Source organism: Budorcas taxicolor, chromosome 20 (genome assembly GCF_023091745.1).
Source record: "Budorcas taxicolor isolate Tak-1 chromosome 20, Takin1.1, whole genome shotgun sequence".
In the NCBI taxonomy this organism is placed as follows: domain Eukaryota; kingdom Metazoa; phylum Chordata; class Mammalia; order Artiodactyla; family Bovidae; genus Budorcas; species Budorcas taxicolor.
Genome location: NC_068929.1, coordinates 12,966,613 through 12,989,615, shown reverse-complemented (window position 1 = coordinate 12,989,615; position 23,003 = coordinate 12,966,613). Strand labels below are relative to the sequence as shown.

Sequence of the window (23,003 nt, the reverse complement as noted above, 5' to 3'; positions counted from 1 at the left end):
CCTCCCCGTCAAGAAGGCTGACGGGAAGTCCAAGCCCTCTGCGGCGTCACCCAAGCCGGGGGCCTTGAAGGAGTCCTCGGATAAGGTGTCCAGAGTGGCTTCTCCTAAGAAGAAAGAATCTGTGGAAAAAGCGACCAAAACTACCACCACTCCTGAAGTTAAAGCTGCACGTGGGGAAGAGAAAGACAAGGAGACCAAGAATGCTGCCAACGCCTCCACATCCAAATCGGTGAAGACGGCAACTGCAGGTAGGTGGGAGGTGCTGGCATCCCGGTACAGGACACTGCAATTCTACTTTTAGCTCCAGCCTCTGCCTTTCCACCTGACTTTGTACTGGGGAGGTGAGAGAGCACAGCTTAGTGCTCTTCCTTCCTTTTACCATTTTCTTTTGCCACAAGGTAGGGAGCCCCGCCCAGTGTAGCCCATAGGCCTTGGGGGGAGCTCAGCATATAGCCCAGGGCAGCTCTGATTTCCCAGATGTGACCCCTGGGTTTGCTCCCTTTTGCAAAACTGCAGCCTTGTCTCAATCTTCAGAACCAAGGATGTGTGTTTCAGGCTCCTCGGGAAGATTCTGTTGACACTAGCTTCAGCCATGCTGGCCCCAGAATCAAGCTGAGGTGCCATGAGCCAGGAGCTCCCACAGGCCTAGGGAGAACTAGAGTTCCAAGGCAAGCCTAGAATAAACAGCATGGGTCCAAGGTTTAGGTTCCATTTTTAAAAATAAAAATATTTTAATTAAAATGATAACATTTTTTAAATTAAAAAAATCACCTGGCTGGAGATGCATCTTCATTCAAGGCAGTGCTCTGTTTAATCAACCAGTGAGGTCAACTGACCACTGGGTACCCAGTACAAATTGAGAAAAGAGCATCCAAGACTCTACTTATTCCATTCTGACCACATTGCCTCACTAATACAGACTCAACATTTTGTTTTGGGTTGAAATTCAACTTGGCAGGAGCAGGCATCCCTGACTTCAGATTCTTAGACTTATCAAGTTCTTGGCAATGGTCTGGGTTTCTGATGACCCAGCTTCATTTTGTTGCTTCAAACCAATCACAGGGATTTGAATTCATATATTTTATTTGCTTTACATAGTTACTTGAGGGTTTTAGATCACAGTTCACAAACATGTAAAGCAAAAAATAAGCAACACTTTCTTGATTTATTATGGAAAATCTGATAGACGAACCTTTGAGACTCTAAAATTCAGTATACTTTAGGAAGTACTAGTTATAAGTTTTTACTTTTAAGCAACATGAAGCATCAATTTCAAGACTCAGATTTCCTTTTATTTGCACATGGAAAACAAACTGAATTTGTTCATGCTTAGAATTAGTAAAGAGACACCAGATAATAAATCTTGATCTAAAGGACTTGACAGTGACCTTGCACTTAGGAGAAAACATGAAATCCATTCAGTCAGATATAAACCCAACTGAAATTTGCTACCAAACTCATGAAACTTTCACTATAGCCCACACAATTGATTTTATCACTTTTTTTGGGTCATTTAAAGATAATTTTGAGGTAAAGTGAGTTAATTTGAATTTACATTGAGGATGCTTTCCCAACAGATTTTTTTAAAAGACAAAACTGCACTATTAATTAATTTTAAAACAAACCTGGGTCAACTTCTAGTGGTTCTCTCAGTTTGGGCTTCTATGAGCAATGTTCATTTGGTGTCAACGGGAGTAATTCAAGGTGCAAGTGGAAACTGCAGGCATTTAAAAATATTAGATGAACTGTAACTCACAAACCTCTGCTACAAGTCAGAATTCTTTGGGAGATTTACACATGAATATGTTTAGGGCTTTTAGCTTAGGTTCATTATAATGCCTGGTTAATCTATTCATGAAATGATTCAGTTTATCCAAATACCAGTTTGGCCAATTCTCACTACCCCCTGCCCTCCAAAATAAAAATAAACCAGTTCATGGCTGGTTTTGTCTGTGAGATGACAGTCTCTATACATCCCATGGAGAAAGGCAAGAGAATTAAATATAGAGGATCTCGCTAGTATTTTAAGTGGTTTCACAGCAGTGGTCTCAAACCAGATACACATTAGCATGGGCTGGGGTGCTTTTAAAAAATGATGGTACCCTGGCCAGTGAAGCCCTACCACAGCCCATTGAAGCCAGGGCATCTGTATTAAGCATGCTAAGTGATTCTAATCATGTGGCCAGGAGGAAGAACCACTGCCTTACAATGCTAGTTCCGTTAATGTTTCAACCTTCTAATTAGGACAAATCAGAAAGGCAGTTCTAGAAACAAGGTACCCAGAAACTTTGAGATTAATCTGAACCTTCACTTTGCCCAGGCTTTCTGACTTGGGGGGAATTTTGGCTGTGACATACCCCTTACCTCAGTCCGGTATGTTCTGGTTGGCTAGAGAAAGCAGAGTCTTTCCGAACCCTCCTGTTGCTAAAGTTTGGTATCCAGTCTTGTCTAAGGAGAGACGGCTACCATTTAGAGGACTGTCCTAAGGAGAGAATACAGTGTTTCATCAGTTTATGCATGAGACTGAGGTGCTGAGGGTCTTGGAGGTTATATGACATTAAGATCTGACCACTGGCTAGATCAAATGTGAGGGGATAATATTCAGCTGTGGGCCAAATTGCTTTTAAATGAAATCCTAACGTGAATTACTAAGATGGTTTAACTGTGCTTTACCAAATGCAGATGCTTTCCTTTGTCCTTTAAAATCTATTTCTTAGATCACATTTCAAATTAAAAGACACACTAGCAGCTCTTTTAGGAGTGTTACCGTCTGGTTCTATCTTTGGGGAAAGCCTTGGCAACTCTTCTTAACAGCTAATGAATTGTCCACAAAGGGAAACACCCCATCCTTCATTTCTCCTGAGATGATAAACAGCCAGGTGATGCTGTCTCAAACTGCCAGTGTCAAATGCCCTCTGTCAGAGAGGGGAATGCCCACACCCCCTCCCATGGCCCAGAGCGCCTTCTTGGGAATAAGTAGGGAAGGTGTGCTGAACAGATGAGTCTCTTCGCATTTTTGTGACCCTGGCCTTCTCTGTTTTTGTTTACTGAAGGGCCAGGAACCACCAAGACGTCCAAACCCTCAGCTGTGCCCCCAGGTCCCCCTGTGTACCTGGACCTATGCTATATTCCCAACCATAGCAATAGTAAGAATGTCGACGTTGAATTTTTCAAGAGAGTGAGGTCGTCCTACTACGTGGTGAGTGGGAACGACCCTGCTGCTGAGGAGCCCAGCCGGGCTGTCCTGGATGCCTTGCTGGAAGGGAAAGCCCAGTGGGGCAGCAACATGCAGGTAAGAGTTCCAGGACGGTGTCTGCACAACACATGGGGCTGTGTCTGGAGGCAGCGGGAGGGGATCGTGTTTAATGAGGCACCACCGTGGATCCCCATGAGGTGCCCAGGGGGCCTGCCGCACTGGAACACAGTGCGCACTTGGACACAGTGGATTTCACACACACAAGCTGGTCTAAAAGTATTCTTGCCACCAGCCACCATGGACTTGGAGGAATGCCACTTTACCACCCTAAAGCATAATCTGCAGAGTGGGCCCAAGATTACATACCCTTCATATACCAAGAATAAGCAATGTAACCAAGTGTCATATTTACACGTGAGATGGATAAAGATTAGCCTTTACTCGTCTTTCCCAAGTAGACGAAAGCTAGAGATATGGCCATTTAGAAAATCAGCTGTCCACATGAGATTCTGCAGGAGGAGCATTGCTGAAAGTGGTCCTCAGCAGGACACTCCCAACTCCCGAACATTGGAATGAGCCATAAACCACTCATTAGTTCAGCTATGGATTTTATTTAAGTTTTACTTATGGTTTTGTATAGTGATCTAGTAAACTGTATTTGCATAACATTAAATAGAAATCCTGGTTATTTCATCATAAATCTAATGAGAAGCACTCAGTGGCCTCTTACTGAATACTAGGTAGAATTTAAGCTAGTAATCACTTACCCACCCCATTCCTCTGTGCCCAACCACACACACAAACTAAAGACATAAATCTTTGCTCTCATGATGAAATGTTAGTTAACATGCAATTAGAAGGTTTTCGGCTGTATTAATAACTAAAGCCCCTTTGTTTTAAATATGCAGTATCTTTAATGTAAAATCTATCAGTGTGTTAAAGAAAATACAAGAAATTCCACGTTAACGGAAGAACTTCTCATAATGCTAAAGAACTGAAGACTGATACAGATGATCTAACTGGCTAGTCATGACTCGCTTTTGGTTCTAGTCTTCAGCTGCCACAGGAAAACTAAGTTTTTAGCAGCTTTATGCTGGTTCCTAGAAAATGTAAGTTGAAAAGTCCTTTGGATTTTCTAAGGAGAATAGAATATTTTTCTCATTCCCTTTCTTTTTCTAATGGTCTAATACCTTACTGCTGTTCTTTTTTTTCCCCACCCCATTTCTGGTTCTGCTCTTCAGCAGCTGTTTTCTCCCTCCCTGCAGGTGACCCTGATCCCGACTCATGACTCAGAAGTGATGAGGGAATGGTACCAGGAGACCCATGAGAAACAGCAGGACCTCAACATCATGGTTTTAGCAAGCAGCAGCACAGTGGTTATGCAAGATGAATCCTTCCCTGCATGCAAGATCGAACTGTAACAACCAAGGTCAGCCGCACCACAGGATTTGAACTCTGTTTCCAGAAATTCTTCAATTTGAAACCACCTTTTCTAAAAAAAAAAGAAAAAAGTCAATTCATCTAAATAAGTCGCTGAACTGTTACCTGCCAAACACTATACTGTGTCATGGTGATACAAGTCACTAATATTTCTCAGTTTTTGCTGATTGCTAAGGGAAGCAGCAGTCTTCCCACACTAGGGTTCAAGTTACTGCAAAATTACCTACCCCAGTTCATCTCTGCTGAACATTTGGAAACCATGCACTAGCAAACCCAACTGACTTCTGCTAAGGTAGAGGCATTTGTCTTAGAGAGAAAGAGAGAGAGAGAGAGTGCGCGTGCACAAAAGAGAGGGAACACAGGACAGAGAGAGAGAGAGAGAGAATGAGAAGGAAAAAGGAATGCAAGAGAAGGAGATGTAATGGTAGAGAGTGCTGGTGAGATACCAGAGAGAAAGAGAGCAGGGTGGGGCAGGGAGGAGAAAATAACCAACATTCACGTCTGCATTTTCTGTCTATTCTGTTGTCTGCAAAATTTGCAACTTGTGTCAGTCTGAGTCATCAAAAAGGGTCTTAATTTCCTAAAACAAGTTGGCTGGAAGAAAACAGAAAAGAACAACACTTGTTATGAGGGCATGTGAGATTTTTCACGCCTTAATTAAGCTCCTTCAGTTTGAAGGCTGCACACTGACATAGTATAGTGAGTGTAGACTGGACATACAAGTGGTTTGAACCCCATTCAGAACTCTCAGACTCTTCAAACACACAAGTAGATTGATCTAAGGCATGTTCCCAGCATCTGTGCACACAGTTAGTCCACTCTGAGTCAATTAACCTGCATGCGGAGACACCCAAGTCCACCCCAATTAACAAGCAAATACCAAAGCAGTTGGGAGTACATAGGTAGACAATTTGCCTTAGGAAGTGACTTGAATGTACAAAGATACTTGATGCACTTATTTTTTAATGTGAGACAGCAAGTTTATAAAACATCCGTGTAGGATTATAGATACTCCAGTTACAGGAGCATGTGTGTGCATGTGGGAGGGGTACTTGGAGCTTACCTGATTGGTGCAACAGTCTGATGCTGAGCATTGTGTGTTGAATACCACCTCAGGCCCCTCAGCCAAACAAGTTGAGCCTGTCTTAGCTTCTTTACTACTGCAAGTTCAAGACTGAAACGGCTTCTATGATCAGAACTGGGAAAACAGTGAATCTTAATGGTGGAAGAGGTTCTCAGCAAGTGTACAGTATTTAGCTTCCTTTGTCTTACAGTGGCTTTTTTTTTTTTAATTTTCCATTAATTTCAGCATAATTATGGGAACAAGTGTACAGAAGAATTTTTTTTTTAAGATATGTGGGAACTTTTCATAGATGAACTTTTTAACAGATGTTTTCATTTACAGGAAAATGCACAGAAAATTTTCAAGTGACAGTCCTTTTTTTTTTTTTTTTTTAACTGTTTTGTAAGACAAAAAAATGAGTAGTGTTTTTTGAAGTTCTGGTGAAAACTGAAGTCTGATATTGCAGTAATAATATTAATTAAAAGTCCATCCTACCAGGAATAGTGATAACTCCCACCCCTTGAGTCCCATAACAACAATCTGAGTATGTGCTATTTGAGAGTGGGGGAGAATGGCTAAACTTTTCTAGGCCATCACAAGTACATCAGTGGCATCCTGCATACTTCTTTCAAGATCTTCAACCATGAGGTAAAAGAACCAAGACAAGTTCAAAGGACCCTAGCAAAAAATTTGCTTTGGGATTTTCTTTTCGGGGAACAAAAATTCATTGAAAGCAAATGAATTTCCAGCTCCTACGGTTTATTATGTAGAGTTCAGAGATCATGTTCATCATTGTTATCACTGAACTATGAACCTGGGAAGCCAGTTCATGATTAAAACTGACGTCAAGTTTCAAGTTGCAGATCAACGCACCCAGTGTTCAGATGTGGCAAACTTTTCGGTGACAGCTGTTCTGGGCTCTGTCGCGTTGCGTCTCCTGCAGACTCTAAGACCTACGGAGTAGTCAACAATCACCTCGTTTTATTTTCTATGTAGTTATTTATTTCAGAATTAACATTTTAGTTTATTTTTGTCTGATAAGTGTGTGTTTTGCACTGCTAACTACTATGAGGGTTTAAACAATGCTTCTTCTGGGTCCCTTCACTGAGGACCAAATGCAGTCTACTTAATGCTGTGAATTACATTTTTCAAATGTTTAATTTTTTTAAAAAATTAATCTATTTTTTTTAGGCTTCTCTAGAAATGCAACTTTTATTTATTACCCTATTTCTTGGAAGTCCTTAAGAACAACACATTGATTAAGGGTACAAAAAGTGAACACATGATAGGAAACTCACTGACAGAAATGGATTTCAATGAATATAAACTCATCTACTTCAAAGGTGTTTTAAGAGCCAACCTACGATACTCAAGATTAATTCTTAATAACTAGTTGTTGAGTTGGTTCACAAAATGCATTGGAAGAGAAACAGACTTCCAGCCTTCTTGCCAAATTCAGACCTCTGGTTGATTTTTCTTTGATAGAAGATGGAATTGTTTTCCAATTTTCCACATTAATTTACCATGTACATAATTTTGCTTTAAGAAAAAAACCAAACATTTTAGAATTATAGCCAGTCTTCAAATATAACCGTTCTATCCCACTCTTTTTCTTTCTTTTTTTGCTTTGGAATTTAGTGGAAAAAATACACAAAAGCTGTCACTGATCAGCTGGCTCTTTAAATAGATAAGTACCTTTCTCCATCCATTATTCTCAGTGATGACCACAGAGCCCAAATATCACAGGAAAACCAATATTTATATTATAGGTTGCTCCTGTCCTTCCAGACACCTTTCCTACCTGTGTGACTAACCTAATTTTGCTAGTTCCATAAATATACAATTAGTTTAGAAACAGCCATCACAATGTACCATGTACATTCATGGTGAGAGCTAAAGATTGACACAGACTTCTAGGAGCTTTATTCATACTGATTATGTAATCCAATTGTATAGATTGAATATTTGAGTGGAAGGAATTTACATTCTGTTTAAATGATGGGATTCCATCGAGATATAGCACTCATGATCATGACCTTTTTGGTAGTATTCTTAAAATTCTACAGAGACTAAATGTTAGAGATGATCCTCCATTTTCAATTTTAACTAATTCTATCCCTTTTCTCAAAACCCAATCCTTGTGCATGCTTTTCTCAGTCTTGTGGTGGGACTGGATACAATGACTGACCTTCCCCTTCACCCCTCCCCCAACCCTTAAATGCCATTTCCCATGGAGTTCAAAAAAATTTTTTTTTCTTAACCTTACATATCATAGTGAATGGTTTCCCCAGTGTATATGAATGTTTTAAGTGTCTCCAATAGCTTACACAGTTTAGGAGCTTTCCAATACTCATTTTAATAAGGTTTAATCATTTGCTAATGGAAATTTTACCACTTCTCATTTTCCCTGTTACCAAATTTCAGCTCTCAGGAGCTGTTCTGCAATTCTGAAATTGCTTTTCTTGCCTCTTTAGTCACCTGTCACAGGAGGTTCTTGCTCAGTAATGATATGGTGAGTTAGATTAATAACTTTTTTTTTTTTTTTGCACTTCAGATTTAGAAGAAACGATCCTGTTTCCATTTGAAAGGAACTGTAAAGCTTTTTATCATTTAACCAACTGAACAACACACCAAAAGCAGCCTAGGGATGAGCACTTCTTTGAAGGCGATTAGGTTATTCACCTGGTATTAAAACTATTTACTATGAAAAAAAAAAAAATCTGTGACTTTATTCATTTTAAAAGGCAGCATCAAAAACTGAAAAGGAAGGGAAAAATAAACAGCTTCTCTGTACTCATTTGGCGCTCCCCCCAAAAAAGGAGCCATTGAGATGGGGCCTCTCGAGACCAGGCTGCCCAGCAGAAGGCCCCGCGGCCCTTCCCCTGGGAGGGTGGGGCCTGGGCCCTGCCGAGAAGCACCTCCCACTCCTCTCTCTCGTCCTGAATGGTGTTTGTGTCGGTCCGCAGCTGTGTATGGTATTACGTCTTATAATCCTGCATCACTTCTATCCTATCCAGTCATATCTAATGTAGAAAATTAGTTTCCAGTGAAAGTAATATGTAGTGCTTTTATGATATTTGTGTGCAATATCCCCTCTTCCATTGAGGATATTTGATGTAAAAGAAAAAAGAAAATCAGTTCCACAATAAAAATACAAAAGTGAGTGTGTGTGCTGTGTTGTCTTTGGTTGTGTATTGCTCTTGGGCGCGTCGGAGAGTTGGGATCTGCTGCCCACAAAGATGTGCGTGTGTGGGGGGTTCTTTCACGAGGGTGATTATATTCTTTGCAGAGTGGGTTCCCTGGTTTTTGGTAAACTTCTGAGAGGGCCCTGCTACTATTTTTTACAACTGCTGTTACTGCTGCTGCTAAGTCACTTCAGTCGTGTCCAACTTTGTGCGACCCCATAGACGGCAGCCCACCAGGCTCCATCCCTGGGATTCTCCAGGCAAGAACACTGGAGTGGGTTGCCATTCCCTTCTCCAGTGCATGAAAGTGAAAAGTGAGCATGAAGTTGCTCAGTCGTGTCTGACTCTTAGCGACCTCATGAACTGCAGCCTACCAGGCTCCTCCATCCATGGGATTTTCCAGGCAAGAGTACTGGAGTAGGGCCTTCTCCAACAACTGCTGTTGAGTTATCTTTTATAGCTAAGCCCGAGAGGACCTTGGGGTCTAAGGACAGAAACTGGAAGATCAGATAGAGTTAAAATTATTGCTTACAAAGAAAAAGTAAATAGAGCAATGTAACTGAAGGAAGATATTGAGAGGGTTTCCTACTAAATTATAAACCCCCAAACCAAGTTCTCATCCTAGGTTTGCCATACCTGGCTGTGTGTGTGACCTCAGTCATTAATCTGTCCTGACTTTCCTTCCTTAAATGAGCAGATTTGACAAGATGGTCAAACTGGATGATTCCTCCAAGGGCTGACTTTCTGGAGCTCTACAAAGCCATCACACTCTGTCATTGTATCTTCGCTTGTTGCTCAGTTACAGAATAAACCCTATATAACTAACATAATATGCTGTGGATTAGATTCACACCTTGGAACTAGAAATTGTTTAGGAAAAGTGATGATAAGTAATAAGGAATTCCCTTTAATCATTCAATGATGATTATACCTTTACTGCATACTCAGCAGTGGGTAAGACTATGGGGTTTGTTTAAAGGTGAGCAAAACTAAGTCCTGCCCTAACTGGTCTCAGTGACGGGGACTCCCCAAATCCAAGGATGAGTGTAGGTGACCACAGGAAAACCACCAGATGTTAGGCTAAACTGAGGCCAGGTGCAGGTGCATCATTGTTTAAGACAAAGCAAACGCCAGGCAGAGGTAACCGCTCAGAGGAAGGCTCACGAGATATTGGGAAGCACAGACTGCCCAGAATGGCAGGATGCAGGGTGGGAGGCCCCAGCACCTCAACTCCCTCCACAGAAGACCTGCCCATAGAGTGACATGCCAGTACTTGGTCCTGTCTGTCTTCAGAGATGGTCCTTTGGCCTCAAATGCCCACTGCAGCCTGTCTGGAGTCATAATGATGTTCCTTTGTCACAAATAACTCCTTATAACCTTATACTGTGCCTCCAAGTCATGGAGCTGGTAGATGGGTCCCATTAGAAGTCACTGTATGCCAGAAGGCATTCTGAAATCCCTCCAGAAATTAAAGGGTTAAGCATGTGAGCGCTCAGGGTGGGAAATCATGACCAAGCGATTTTAATTACATGTTAGATTAAACAAAGATAAGTTTTCTATTCTACTGCCAAACAGCTCAGTTCCAGGAAGTCTTTCTGGCCTGAACTTAAGAGTGACCAAGCAACCCGGTTTGCCCAGGACTGCCCTGCTTTAAGCACAGGAAGTCCTGAGTTCCAAGAGACCCTCAGCCCCAGAGAAGCCCCCAGTGCTGGCCATGTGTTTCTGTGCCGCCGCTCTGCCCCCACCAGGCCAGCTGGTCCTGTTCTAGCACACCTTGAAGGGAGCTTTTCTTCAGTTTCTGTTTCCCTATTTTGCAGGCAAATTAACAAAGTTGTGTTACAGGACTAAGACTACATTTTCTTTCTCTTTATAAATGTATTGCTCATTCTAGATGCTTCTCTGTCCTTATAATCAGTCATCTTTCAACACACTCTTGACTCATGAATTCTTGGTCTCTTGTGTAATCCTGGATCCCACCATTTCCTCTTTGATCTTACACTGTACCTCTTGGCAGTGCACTGGAGCCACACAGGCAGACTGAGTTTTGGTGAGTCAGTTCCTTCATATGAGCTGCTGCTGCTGAATCCCTCAGCCATGTCTGACTATGCAGCCCTTTGGACTGTAGCCCACCAGGTTTCTCTGTCCATGGGATTTTTCAGGCAAGAATACTGGAGTGGGTTGCCATTTCCTCCTCCAGGGGATCTTCCCCACCCAGGGATCCATCCTCTGTCTCTCATGTCTCCTGCATTGCGGGTGGGTTCTTTTACTCGCTGAACCATGTAAGCAGTTCTGGATAATTGTCTGGGGGTTACCAGCAATGTTTCACAGATGGTGGCACGTCATCATAAGGCATGAGAAATAGGCACAGTTCTATCTCACAGCTTCGACTGTGCCCCACTCAAACCAATCATGCACGCTACTTTTAAATGCAGTCTCATGGATTTAAATGCTGTGTGTCAACTGATGGCTTTTATAATTTCTCTCTAGTCTGTACTTCCCTGATCTCCAAACTCATACACACAACTGCCAATTAAAAACTCCATTCTGATGTCCAGTAGGGTCTTTAAAATATCCCAAATCAAATTTAACATGCTCCCAAATACATTCCCAGTCTCCCCAAACTGCTTCTCCTCCTAGGCGTTTCCACCTCAGGAAATGGCACACACTTCATTCCAGTTGCTCAGGTCAAAAATCTTGACCCGTTAGTAATTCTGTGGGCTCTGCCTTCAAGACACTTCCAATCTAATTCCTTCTCACATTCACTGTTGCTACCCTTGTCCAGGCCAGTCATTTCTCCCCTGGATGACTGGTTTCCTGCTTCCTATTTTTGCCCTCCAAGCCTATGCTTTTCATTGCACCTAAAGTCGAGTAATCTTCTAAGAATGCTAGGTTATATCATGCCATCCAGTGCACAAAACCTTCAGATTTTTGTGGCTTTCATCTTGGAATAAAAGGCAAGGTCCTCACTCGTGGGCAGCGGGCCTTCAGCACCTATCCCTTCATTTGCCCCTGGTCTCCCTGGCCTCATCTCCCTTGGCTCCTCCACTTCCATGGTCTGCTCCAGCCATACAGGCCTTGCTCTTCCTCATGCACTCTAGGCACGCTTCTCTCCAGGGTCTTTGTCTACTACGCTTTTCCCCAGCAGACTCCAAGATCCTCAACCTCATCTGCATGGGTCTCTTCAAATGTCATCGTCTCAAAAAGGCCTTCCCTCACCACTCTACATTAGCCTGCAAGCTCCGCCACTTAACCTGAACTCTCTTTCCCTCTTCCTTGCTTTCTCTGTATCACCACGTGGCATATACACTCATTATCTGTCTCCTTCCGAAGACTAGAAACACAAGGGAAGGGATCTTAGTCTGTTTTGTTCCCTTCTATACCCTCAGTGACTACTTTAGCCATTCCTGACACATACTAGATGATCAATAGATATTTGCTGAATGGCTGAATGAAATAAGAAACAAGTTTCCACTCAGCACAGTGATTATATGGGGTGGCTGTATGAAAAGGGGTTTGGAATTAGACAAACTTGCGTTCAAACACTGTCCTTGCCACTCGGTAATTGTGTGGCCCTAGGCAAGTCATAGTCAGTTTCTTCCTTTGCAAAATGAGGGTGATAATCTCTGCCTTGCAGGATTATATAAGGATTAGAGAGGACTTAATTAGGTAGGAACAGGCATCCACAAAGAGTTATTAAGTACAATTTGTGTAATCAAGATGGGAACAGGACTGCTTGTGACTCAGAGCCTGGACAACAGTGACACTGACGGTGGCCCAGCAGACGATCACCTGAGGAAACGAAACAAGCGTTCTTGCTTATTCCACACACAATCTTAGGCACACTAACCTCAGCATTTTAAGAACTAAAATGCTGAACTCTGCAGAGACGAAGCATCCTGGAAACCAAAACACAAAGCAAGTTCTCTTACCACTGGGTATATCAGAGGATATAATGTCCCTTTTATAAATCCTTTATAAATCTTCCCCTAAGTCCTCAATCTACCATTTAAAGCTCATAATGGAATTTATTTTCAGATGCTTTTTGTAAGGATAAACCACTTTATAAACATGTCCAGCTCAGATCTGGAATTCTCATGTTTATGCATAATAAATACACAACCTAAGAGTTTTAAACTAAGATCCCAGTGATAACTGCTACAGTCTCAGGGGGGTACTGTCACCATCCTTAGTCTGGACTTCCTTGTTACCATACAGGTAATAACACCCTCAAGACAGCCTGCAATGTAAGTGAAAGGCCAAATCAATGGGGAAAGAAAAGGTTATTCTTAAGTGAAGAAGCTGTTATTTGGAATAAAAGGTGATTTTCCTGACATCACTTTGCTTGCTGAAAAGCATTCTTCATGTTTTCTAAAGTAAGATTCAAAACTTATCATTTTCAGTTTGAAAAGTTCATCTTTGAAGGTTATTAACAACCTCTGAATGAAAAGAAAATCACACCACACTTTCTTTTATGATTCACTGAAACCAAAGCTTGCTTGAACCCATTTCCAAACTCATCCCCCTCTCAGCCACGCAACTGGTGGCAATGGTGTCAGGTTCTGCTGACTCTGGAGAGGAAGCAGCTTCATGGAACTCAAGACTCCTAGTCCCAGGTACAGACCCCCAGAAAACAAAATCGTATAAATCACAGACAACCTAAGGACTGGGAGAAAACATTCACACATGATGCAACCAACAAGGAATTAATTTCCAATATACAACAGTTCATACAGCTCAATAACAAAAATCCAAACCACCCAATCAAAAAATGAGCAGAAGGCCTAAATAGACCTTTCTGCAATACGGATGGCCAATAGGCACATGAAAAGATGTTCAACATCGCTAATTATCAAAGAAATGAAAATAAAAACTACAATCAGGTATCATCTCACACCACTCAGAATGGCCACCATCAAAATGTCTACACAATAAATGCTAGAGGGGTTGTGGAGAAAAAGGAACCTTCCTATCCTATACTGTTGGTGGGGATGTAAATTGGTGTAGCCACTATGGAGAATAGGGTGGAGGCTCCCTAAAAAACTGAAGTTACCCTATTATCCCAGCAATCCCACTCCTGGACATATATCCAGCAAAAGTCAAATTCGAAAAGATATATGCAACCCAATGTCCACAGCTGTACCTACAACAGCCAAGACATGGAAGCAACCTAAATGTCCACTGACAGATGAATAGATAAAGATGGGGTAAATATACACACCATGGAATATTGCTCAGCCATAAAAGAGAATGAATAATGCCACCTGCAGCAACCCGGACAGACCTAGAGATTGTCATATTAAGTAAGTCAGAGAAAGACAGATACTGTACGATATCACTTATATGTGGGATCTTTATGTGGAATCTTTTTTTTTAATTGGATGCTAATTATAATATTGTATTGGTTTTGAATCTTAAATATGATACAAATGAACTTATTAGCAAAACAGAAACAGACTCACAGACATAGAAAACAAACTGATGGTTACCAAAAGGGAAAAAGAGGTAGGGGGATAAATTAGGAGTTTGCCATTAGCAGATACAAATTACTATATATAAAATAAACAACAAGGTCCCACTGTATAGTACAGGGAACTATATTCAATATCTTATAATGAATTAGTAATGAAAAAGAATATACATATATACATATGCTGCTATATATATATAAATATATAAATACATATATACACATACACATTTACATACATATATACATATGTATGTACATACATATATAAATACATATGTACATATACATATGCTGATATATATATATATATATAAAACTGAATCACTTTGCTGTACACCCAAAACTAACATGACATTGTAAATTACCATTTATCCTTGCCCATACAGACTTTTATCTGGAGGGATAATGGCCCCACCCTCTATCACTGCATATTTTATACTCATATACAGTTAGACGAGATAAATAATGATTTTTTTAGCCTAAGAAACATCATTTGTAAATGAACCATTTACACAAACATTATTCTTGGGTCTCATCTATGTCACTGCAAAAATTTCTGTGGATGCCCAGCTTGCATACCCCAGGGCAGGGTTTGTAAACTTGACATTACTGACATTGTGGACTGGACAGTTCTTGTTATGGCAGCTGGCCCTGTGTGCTGTAATAAGCTTTAGCAGTATAGTGTCCCTAGACTCAGTAATATGCTATCAATATTTCACTCAGAGTGAAAAAATAACTGATAAACTAGTTTGATTACTTTTAAAATTAAAAAGATAAACCCATTTGAATGCAGAGTTCCAAAGAATAGCAAGGAGAGATAAGAAAGCCTTCCTCAGTGATCAATGCAAAGAAATAGAAGAAACATCAGAATGAGAAAGACTAGAGATCTCTTCAAGAAAATTAGAGATACCAAGGGAACATTTCATACAAAGATGGGCACAATACAGGACAGAAATGACATGGACTTAACAGAAGCAGAAGATATTAAGAGGTGGCAACAATACACAGAAGAACTATACAAAAAAGACCTTCATGACCCAGATAATCACGATAATGTGATCACTCACCTAGAGCCAGACATCCTGGAATGCAAAGTCAAGTGGGCCTTATGAAGCATCACTATGAACAAAGCTAGTGGAATTCCAGTTGAGCTATTTCAAATCCTAAAAGATGATGCTATGAAAGTGCTGCACTCAATATGCCAGCAAATCTGGAAAACTCAGCAGTAACCACTGCTGTGTTTCTAGGACTGGAAAAGGTCAGTTTTCATTCCAATCCCAAAGAAAAGCAATCCCAAAGAATGCTCAAACTACCGCACAATTCTACTCACCTCACACCCTAGCAAAGCAATGCTCAAAATTCTCCAAGCCAGTCTTCAACAGTATGCGAACTGACAACTTCCAGACGTTCAAGCTGGTTTTAGAAAAGGCAGAGGAACCAGAGATCAAACTGCCAACATCCACTGGATCATTGAAAAAGAAAGTTCCAGAAAAACATCTACTTCTGCTTTATTGATTACGCCAAAGCCTTTGACTGTGTGGATCACAACAAACTGTGGAAAATTCTTCAAGAGATGGGAATAACAGACCACCTTACCTGCATCCTGAGAAATCTGTATGCAGGTCAAGAAGCAACAGTTAGAAATGGACATCGAACAACAGACTGGTTCCATATTGGGAAAGAAGTATGTCAAGGCCATATACTGTCACCTTGCTTATTTAACTTATATGCAGAGTATATCATGCGAAATGCTGGGATGGATGAAGCAAAAGCTGGAATCAAGATTGCCAGGAGAAATATCAATAACCTCACATGTGCAGATGACACCACCCTTATGGCAGAGAGCAAAGAAGAACTAAAGAGCCTCTTGATAAAAGTGAAAGAAGAGAGTGAAAAATTTGGCTTAAAACTCAACATTCAGAAAAAACTAAGATCATGGCAATCCAGTCCCATCACTTCATGGGAAACAGATGGGGCAACAATAGAAACAGTGACAGACTATTTCTGGGAGCTCCAAAATCACTGCATATGGTTAGTGCAGCCATGGAAATAAAAGATGTTTGCTTCTTGGAATAAAAGCTATGACTAACCTACACAACATATTAAAAAGCAGAGACATTACTTTGCCAAGAAAGGTCTGTCTAGTCGAGGCTATGGTTTTTCCAGTAGTCATGTATGGATGTGAGAGTTGGACTATAAAGAAAGCTGAGCACAGAAGAACTGATGCTTTTCAATTGTGGTGTTGGAAAAGACTTGAGAGTCCCTTGGACCTCAAGGAGATCCAACCAGTCCATCCTAAAGGAAATCAGTCCTGAATATTCATTGGAATGACTGATGCCAAAGCTGAAACTCTAAGACTTGGGCCCCTAATGTGTAGAACTGACTCACTGGAAAAGACCCTGATGCTGGGAAAGATTGAAGGCGGCAGAAGGGGACAACAGAGGATGAGATGGTTGGATGGTATCACTGACTTGATGGACATGCATTTGAGCAAGCTCCAGGAGTTGGTGATGGACAGGGAAGCCTGGTGTACTGCAGTCCATGGGGTCACAAAAAGTCAGACACGACTGTGCGATTGAAGTGAAAATTGACAAATTTCCTATATGCATATCTGATATCCACAGCCAGCCAGGAATGATGAAGACAAAATGCAAAATTTGGTGTCAAGGCAACACATCCCTAAGGAGAGGAGACTAAGGTATTTGTATCTTATCATTGCTTCTTCTTACTCCAACAATCTGCCTTTTTCTTCTATTTTTTTCTATTTTTGCTTGTGGGCACGGTAAGGAGGTGCAGGGTAGGTGTGGGCTGTTCATTTCAGTCCAGTTTAAACTAACTTCTGTTGAAGATCTACTTTACATGACTCCACAGAGAAGATGAAGACCATATCTGCCCCAGGACAGCATAAGCCAGACCTATGTGACTAAGCACAAAGCAGATAATGGTGATTTCCCTTCATTAGAGCTTTCCTAACTCTGGGCTTGAAGTGCTCTTCCTGTGAACACCCACAGCACTCTGTGTTTCTAATGATACTAACTAGTTTATCAAGGGCAGGGCTTTTTCAACCTCTCCGTTACTATGACAAGCAGAAGATCCAAGATACATCAAAAGGCACTTTTGCTCAGTAAACCAACCACCATCATAAATAAAGCATGATAGGGCCTCTGCGCTGGCCTCCTCTGTTAGTTATTTGAGGGTAGAGTCCAATGCTGACTCATCTGTGAAGACTCCATGGCTCTCACTTACGATGCCCAGCACACAGCATGTGCCACACAAATGCTTGTGCGGGAAAGCCATGTCAGGACAGAGACAGACTGCCTGCTATAGTCACCGAGCCTCTATGGGGGAGGTCAGGGGCGCTAAACAGAGCAGACGGCAGAGGGTCACTGCAGCTGAAATGCAGCACAATGAAAGCCAAATCCTCAGGGTCTAATGAGCCAGCAGTGAACCAGTAAGTGGAGATACCCTTTTAAGAAGTTTGAAGACAAAAGGAAGAATAACAGGGTGGTAGCTTTGACTGATGGCAGGATAACGGCTTTTTAGTTTCTGGAAGGGAAGGAAGTCCTGGATAAGACTGCAGACTTGCAGAAATAAGAGAGCTGTGAGGTTGTACTATGACCTATGTCTTCTTGATAAAGTAGGAGGCAAGAATATCTGCTCACAGTTCTGGGGGGCGGGGCGGGGGGGAGAGGGGGGCAAGGGTCTAGGGTTTAAGCAGACCCAGTTGAAAAGCTATTGAGGTAAAAACGAGAGTTAGTAAGAGAAATGAAAAGGCTACTGAGCTGAGAGGACACCTGTAAAGCTGTAGAGAACCCAGTCAGGTTGATCTCACAACTCTGTATACCAAACTTAGTAGGTCAGAAGCCGACAGAAAACAAACGGCGTTGTGTCCGTCTCCTGTGGCTGTTGCAACAAAGGACTACAGACTGAGTGACTTAACAGAACAGAACAGTACCGGAGGCTTGAAGTCCACAAGCAATGTGATGCTAGGGCGCGGCTCTCTCTGACGGCTCCAGAAGCCACGCCTCCCTCGCCTCTTCCGGCTTCCGGCGCTGGCCCGCCATCCTCCGCTTGTGGGTGCGCCACTCCTTTCGTGCCGCCATCTTCTCCCTGGGTGTCTTTACCCGGCCTTCCCTCTGAGTCTATCTTTTGTCCAAAATTCTTTTTATTATTTTAACTTGAATATCTTTGTGACCCTATTTCTAATTAAGGGCCTTCCCTGGTGGCTCAGAGGTTAAAGCGTCTGCCTGCATTGCAGGAGACCAGGGTTTGATCCCTGGGTCGGGAAGATCCCCTGGAGAAGGAAATGGCAACCCACTCCAGTGTTCTTGCCTGGAGAATCCCATGGACGGAGGAGCTTGGTGGGCTACAGTCCATGGGGTCGCAAAGAGTCTGACACGACTGAGTGACTTCACTCACTCACTCTAAGGCACTTGGGTCAGGGTTTCAACATATTTTTCACTGCTGGTGGTGGTGGTGGGGCCACAATTCAACCCCATAACATGTGGCTCCAAGGATAGAGATCTGTGCATGGCAAATGGGCCTGGATAAAGGGAAAGAGAAGAAATTATAGAGATGCATCAGCAGGATGGCCAATCCAGGGACCCAGATTGGAGGGAGGGCAAGCAATGTGTGAATTCTGGAGATCCAGGTGGTGATCAGTGACAGTGTAAAGGGTTTGCAGGTAGGAAGTAAGTACAAGGAAGGAAGAGCTGGTTCAGCAGGAGTCACATGATCAAAGGGAGATGGGACTTCCAGCTCTAAGATCTTGGATCAGTGATAGGAGGCTGGCGGGCTGGCTCTGACTACGGAGGTGGTTTCTTGTAGACTGGAAGTAAAGCAAGGATAGGTAAGAAGGAAAATGGAGGCAAAACTATGAGCTGAAGTTATCAACCAGATGCTTCATGCCTCTTGATGAAGTAACGGAGTGGCTGAAAAAAGCCCCTGGTAAATCGGAATGTCAGCACTGACTTTAGGCCATGATCCTCTACCTGAGCAAGACTCAGGCCCTGTGTCGGATACTGACTGCAGGTGTGTATGGAGGGAACACATGTGAGCTTGACCCCACATTAGTTAGTTTGTAAGTGAGTAGTTTTCTCATTCAAAAATGGGCTAATGGTACTTCCCTCACAGGCCTGCTGGAGTTGGTGCTCTGAGCCTCCTTGACAGATGTTTGTTATGGTGGTGGTTGTTTTTATTACCATAAATGCCCCAGTCTGATGGAGGAAGATTGAAAATATGTTGCTCCAAATCACAGTAGCTATGTCATTGTTGTTTAGTCACCAAGTCGAGTCCAACTCTTTGTGATCCCAGGCCTCAGCAGCTATAGACGATGAAATCCCCTACCTCTCCCTTCCCTTACTCTGAAGACAAAGAATACACCACATGATCCTAGAACATTTATTTCCACAGGTTCTTGATAAAAGAGCACAATCCTGTATAAAAGTATACAGTACACACAAGGGCAAAATTACATAGCAAGCCACGGCTGCACTGACACCTTCCACAGGGAAACCCCAGGGAGGAACTTTCCACCTCCTGACAGTTTGATAATCATTTGCATTTCCAATGCACTGCAAGCCCCATCCCACCTTTCATTTTCTCCAGCCTCTAACTGAAATGTGTGTTCATAAGTTGTGCAAGTATGTACAGAAGACTCACTCTACCTACTGGATGGGAAGCTGAGACAACACGTTGTAAGTCACTACAAAGTGGTGGGGAGCCTAGCTAGGGAGGCTGCAGAGCCAGGCCTAGCTCTCTCTTCCAAAGTTTTTACATGCCATTGGGGTCTCTGAAATTCGAAAGCCAGAAGGTCTTGTGTCTGCTCCTGTACTGAACTTCTCCCAGTTCAGGTGTGGGAAGGGCAAGCTCAGGAAGAGAGCTTGTGCTTAAGGAGACCAGGGAGGGAGATCTCAGCGCATGCAGGCGGCATTGGCAGGGGACAGAGAAACCTTCAAAAGCTTGTGCTTGAGACTGGGTTCTTCAGTCACGTCTTCTCCCACTATCATTGCTAAGTATCAGGGACTTTCAAGGCTCAAAACTGACCCGTCTCCCAGGAACTCCACGACAAGCCTCAAGAGCCCTTAGATAAGGTACTTAGCTGTGGCTTCAGTCTGGCCACTTGCTACTTTGGTGGTTCCACAGCCTCCCTGGCATCTGGGTGGGTGATTACGTGGCTTGATGTGTGAACAACGTGGCTTCAGTACCATGGGGGTGTGCTTTAAGAACGGGAGACAGCGGACGGAGGACACTGAGGCTGCTGTCACCACGAATCCTGAGGTGGTCTGGGAGGTCCCGTAGGGTCCAGTTAGGCGGCTGCCTTTGCTGCCCTTCGAGCCTCGTGCTCGAGCCTGGCCTTCTCTCTCATCTCCTTTTCTCTCTGAATCAGATGTACCAGCTCCACATGCCACTCCTGCAGCTTCTGTTCATAGGTGGTGATATCCTCTGCTTCACAGGTGGGGAGCTGCTCCTTCACAAGCTGGGTGGTCAGGGTCAGAAGGCTTTCGGACTCAACTTTGCCCAGAGCCTGCAGCTTAGAATGTAAGGCCTATTGGAACAAAGGGCAAAAACAAAGAGATGTGTAAGGGGCAGGAAGGTGAAAAATACAAAGAGGAAAAGAGAAGAGATTAAGTCATTGCAAAATCTGCACATAGTCTGCTCACAGGACAAGGTACTTTACTGGAAGCCTGTCACGCTGCCTCTCATCCAGGCACTGATAGCTTCTGCTCTTTGCTTTCAGCGCAGCAATTCCGCTAAGATGCCCCACATGTGGTTTCTTCCCCTTCACTCACACACAGTAAATGGAACTCCATATGCTGTGATTCTCTGTATAATTTGTTTCAAACCACAAAGACTGCACAAGTATAATGAACCTCCATTTCCTTTCTCACCAAGTAGCAAACCCCATGAACAAAGGACCCTAAGATGCAAACAAAATGGTAGAAGCAGCTGATAAAATGGAGTGAACCCATCCATAGCTTTTCCTTTAGAATAACTGGGATAAATGTTTGCCTAACCAGTTTTCCTTTCAACAGATGGAAGTCATGTCAAGGCTTTCTTACTAATGGCATACTAAACAGCTCCCATGAGTGCTTTCACTATTATAAGCCTCCCCGTGCTGTGCTTCATGAAAGGTCGGCCTTGACACTCTGACTGCTTATGGCTCCATCTGAAATGGCAGCTCGATTTGGTCGGCATTGTAATAGTTCTGGAGGAGTAAAGTACTAAAACCACTAATCTACTTAAGTGCTTCAAGATGTAGATCAGAGACCCACTTATGGCCCCAGATTTAGCATATACCACATACCCCATGTTCCACAAAATAAATGCGATTTACTGGCGTATGTGATGAGGCCTGCTCTAACAGCAGGGGCTGAAAGGAAGGGTCCATAGGCTTCAAGCAGCAGCCAAAGGCCTCATGTGATGGTTCAGTCATATAAAAATAAGCCCCAAATTACCTGGGACTAATAAAAATCAGGCACCAGGAAGAAAAGAAAGTGCCTAACACAAAGCAAGCAGTCAAGAAATACTGGTCTCTTTTCTTTTTGTGAATTAAAAAAGAAGGATTGTGGAAGAGCAAGGGCTAAGAATTTAATTCAGGCACAGATTTCTATTTTCTGAAATTAAAGATATAAGAAACAAGGAAAAGGTTCTAAGTTTTAGGAGTGGGCAATATGAATATGGTAAATGATAACCTATGGGGCTAAGCAGAGTTTTTTGCTTTTTAGCTTTTCTAAACCTGCAAAGTTAGGCAAAGTTAAGAGGAAACAACAAGTATGTAAATTCTTAACATAGCCGCTAATTCTCTGTGTACCCTGAAAACACTGATTAACCTTCCATTTTCAGTTTTTAAATTATAAAGGAGGGGAGTTGAGCAATGACCTTAGAGAAGACTGGAGAAAACAGCCAAAAGTACTAGAATCCTTCTTAGAACAGGTGGAAATAGATTTCCCAAAGCTGGTTCCATTCCTGCAAAGATTTAAATGTGGCAGCCTGGCAAAGTATATATCCTTCTGGACCAAAAGGACACCACCTTGGGTCAGCGGGGAGGGAGGGGAGGTTTTCTGCTTCACATGATGAATTCTCCTTCAGGCGGCACAGTTTTTTTGCTTTGCTCTAGACAGACGAGAAACACAGCAAGGAAGAGGCCAGGGGTTTAAACTCTGAACATGGCTCTTCCTCCCTGACTCTAACCACAGAGCATTTTGAGACACACAGTTGAAGGCTACTAACAGCAGCCTGAGTGCCAGAGCTCCTGAAAAACAGCAGTGGGAACCTGCTAACATGGTCCATGGAGCCCAGAGGACATTTCCAGGGGCCTTAGTGCATGCTACAAAGCCGAGCAGAGACGATACCTGCATTTCATCTCCAGCATACTCAAATGAGGCTTTGGGGTTTCTACCTGGGTTTCTGGAGATCGAGAGGGTTCAATCTCTAGCTCCTCTTCACCCAGGGCTGCAGTCAGGTGCTTGCTATGGGAAGGAAGGCTATTACCCACCCATCAGAGATGAGTGGTAGGTAATGACATGCTGCCTTAGGGAACAAAACTGTGACCGATTCGCTCAAGTACAAAAAGGGATATAAAAATTCCATTTGTTTCAGACCACTTCCTGTGTAAAGAGATAAAAGTATCATTTCTGATGAAGTTTT

At 42.6% G+C, this 23,003-nt stretch overlaps 2 protein-coding genes across 2 annotated transcripts in view; one reads left to right on the top strand and one right to left on the bottom strand.

The window, feature by feature from the left end:
* MAP1B (microtubule associated protein 1B) overlaps positions 1 to 8,353 on the top strand; it is a 92,486-nt gene extending 84,133 nt beyond the window's left edge. Inside the window, 4 exon segments of the mRNA XM_052659164.1 lie at positions 3 to 248; positions 3,054 to 3,292; positions 4,462 to 4,625; positions 8,254 to 8,353. Coding sequence (XP_052515124.1) covers positions 3 to 248; positions 3,054 to 3,292; positions 4,462 to 4,617 — 641 coding nt within the window. The 3' untranslated portion in view covers positions 4,618 to 4,625; positions 8,254 to 8,353.
* Positions 8,354 to 19,740: 11,387 nt separating this feature from the next.
* Positions 19,741 to 23,003, bottom strand: part of MRPS27 (mitochondrial ribosomal protein S27) — a 102,600-nt gene continuing 99,337 nt past the window's right edge. Inside the window, exon 11 of the mRNA XM_052659069.1 lies at positions 19,741 to 20,901. Coding sequence (XP_052515029.1) covers positions 20,662 to 20,901 — 240 coding nt within the window. The 3' untranslated portion in view covers positions 19,741 to 20,661. The remainder of the gene's footprint in view (positions 20,902 to 23,003) is intronic.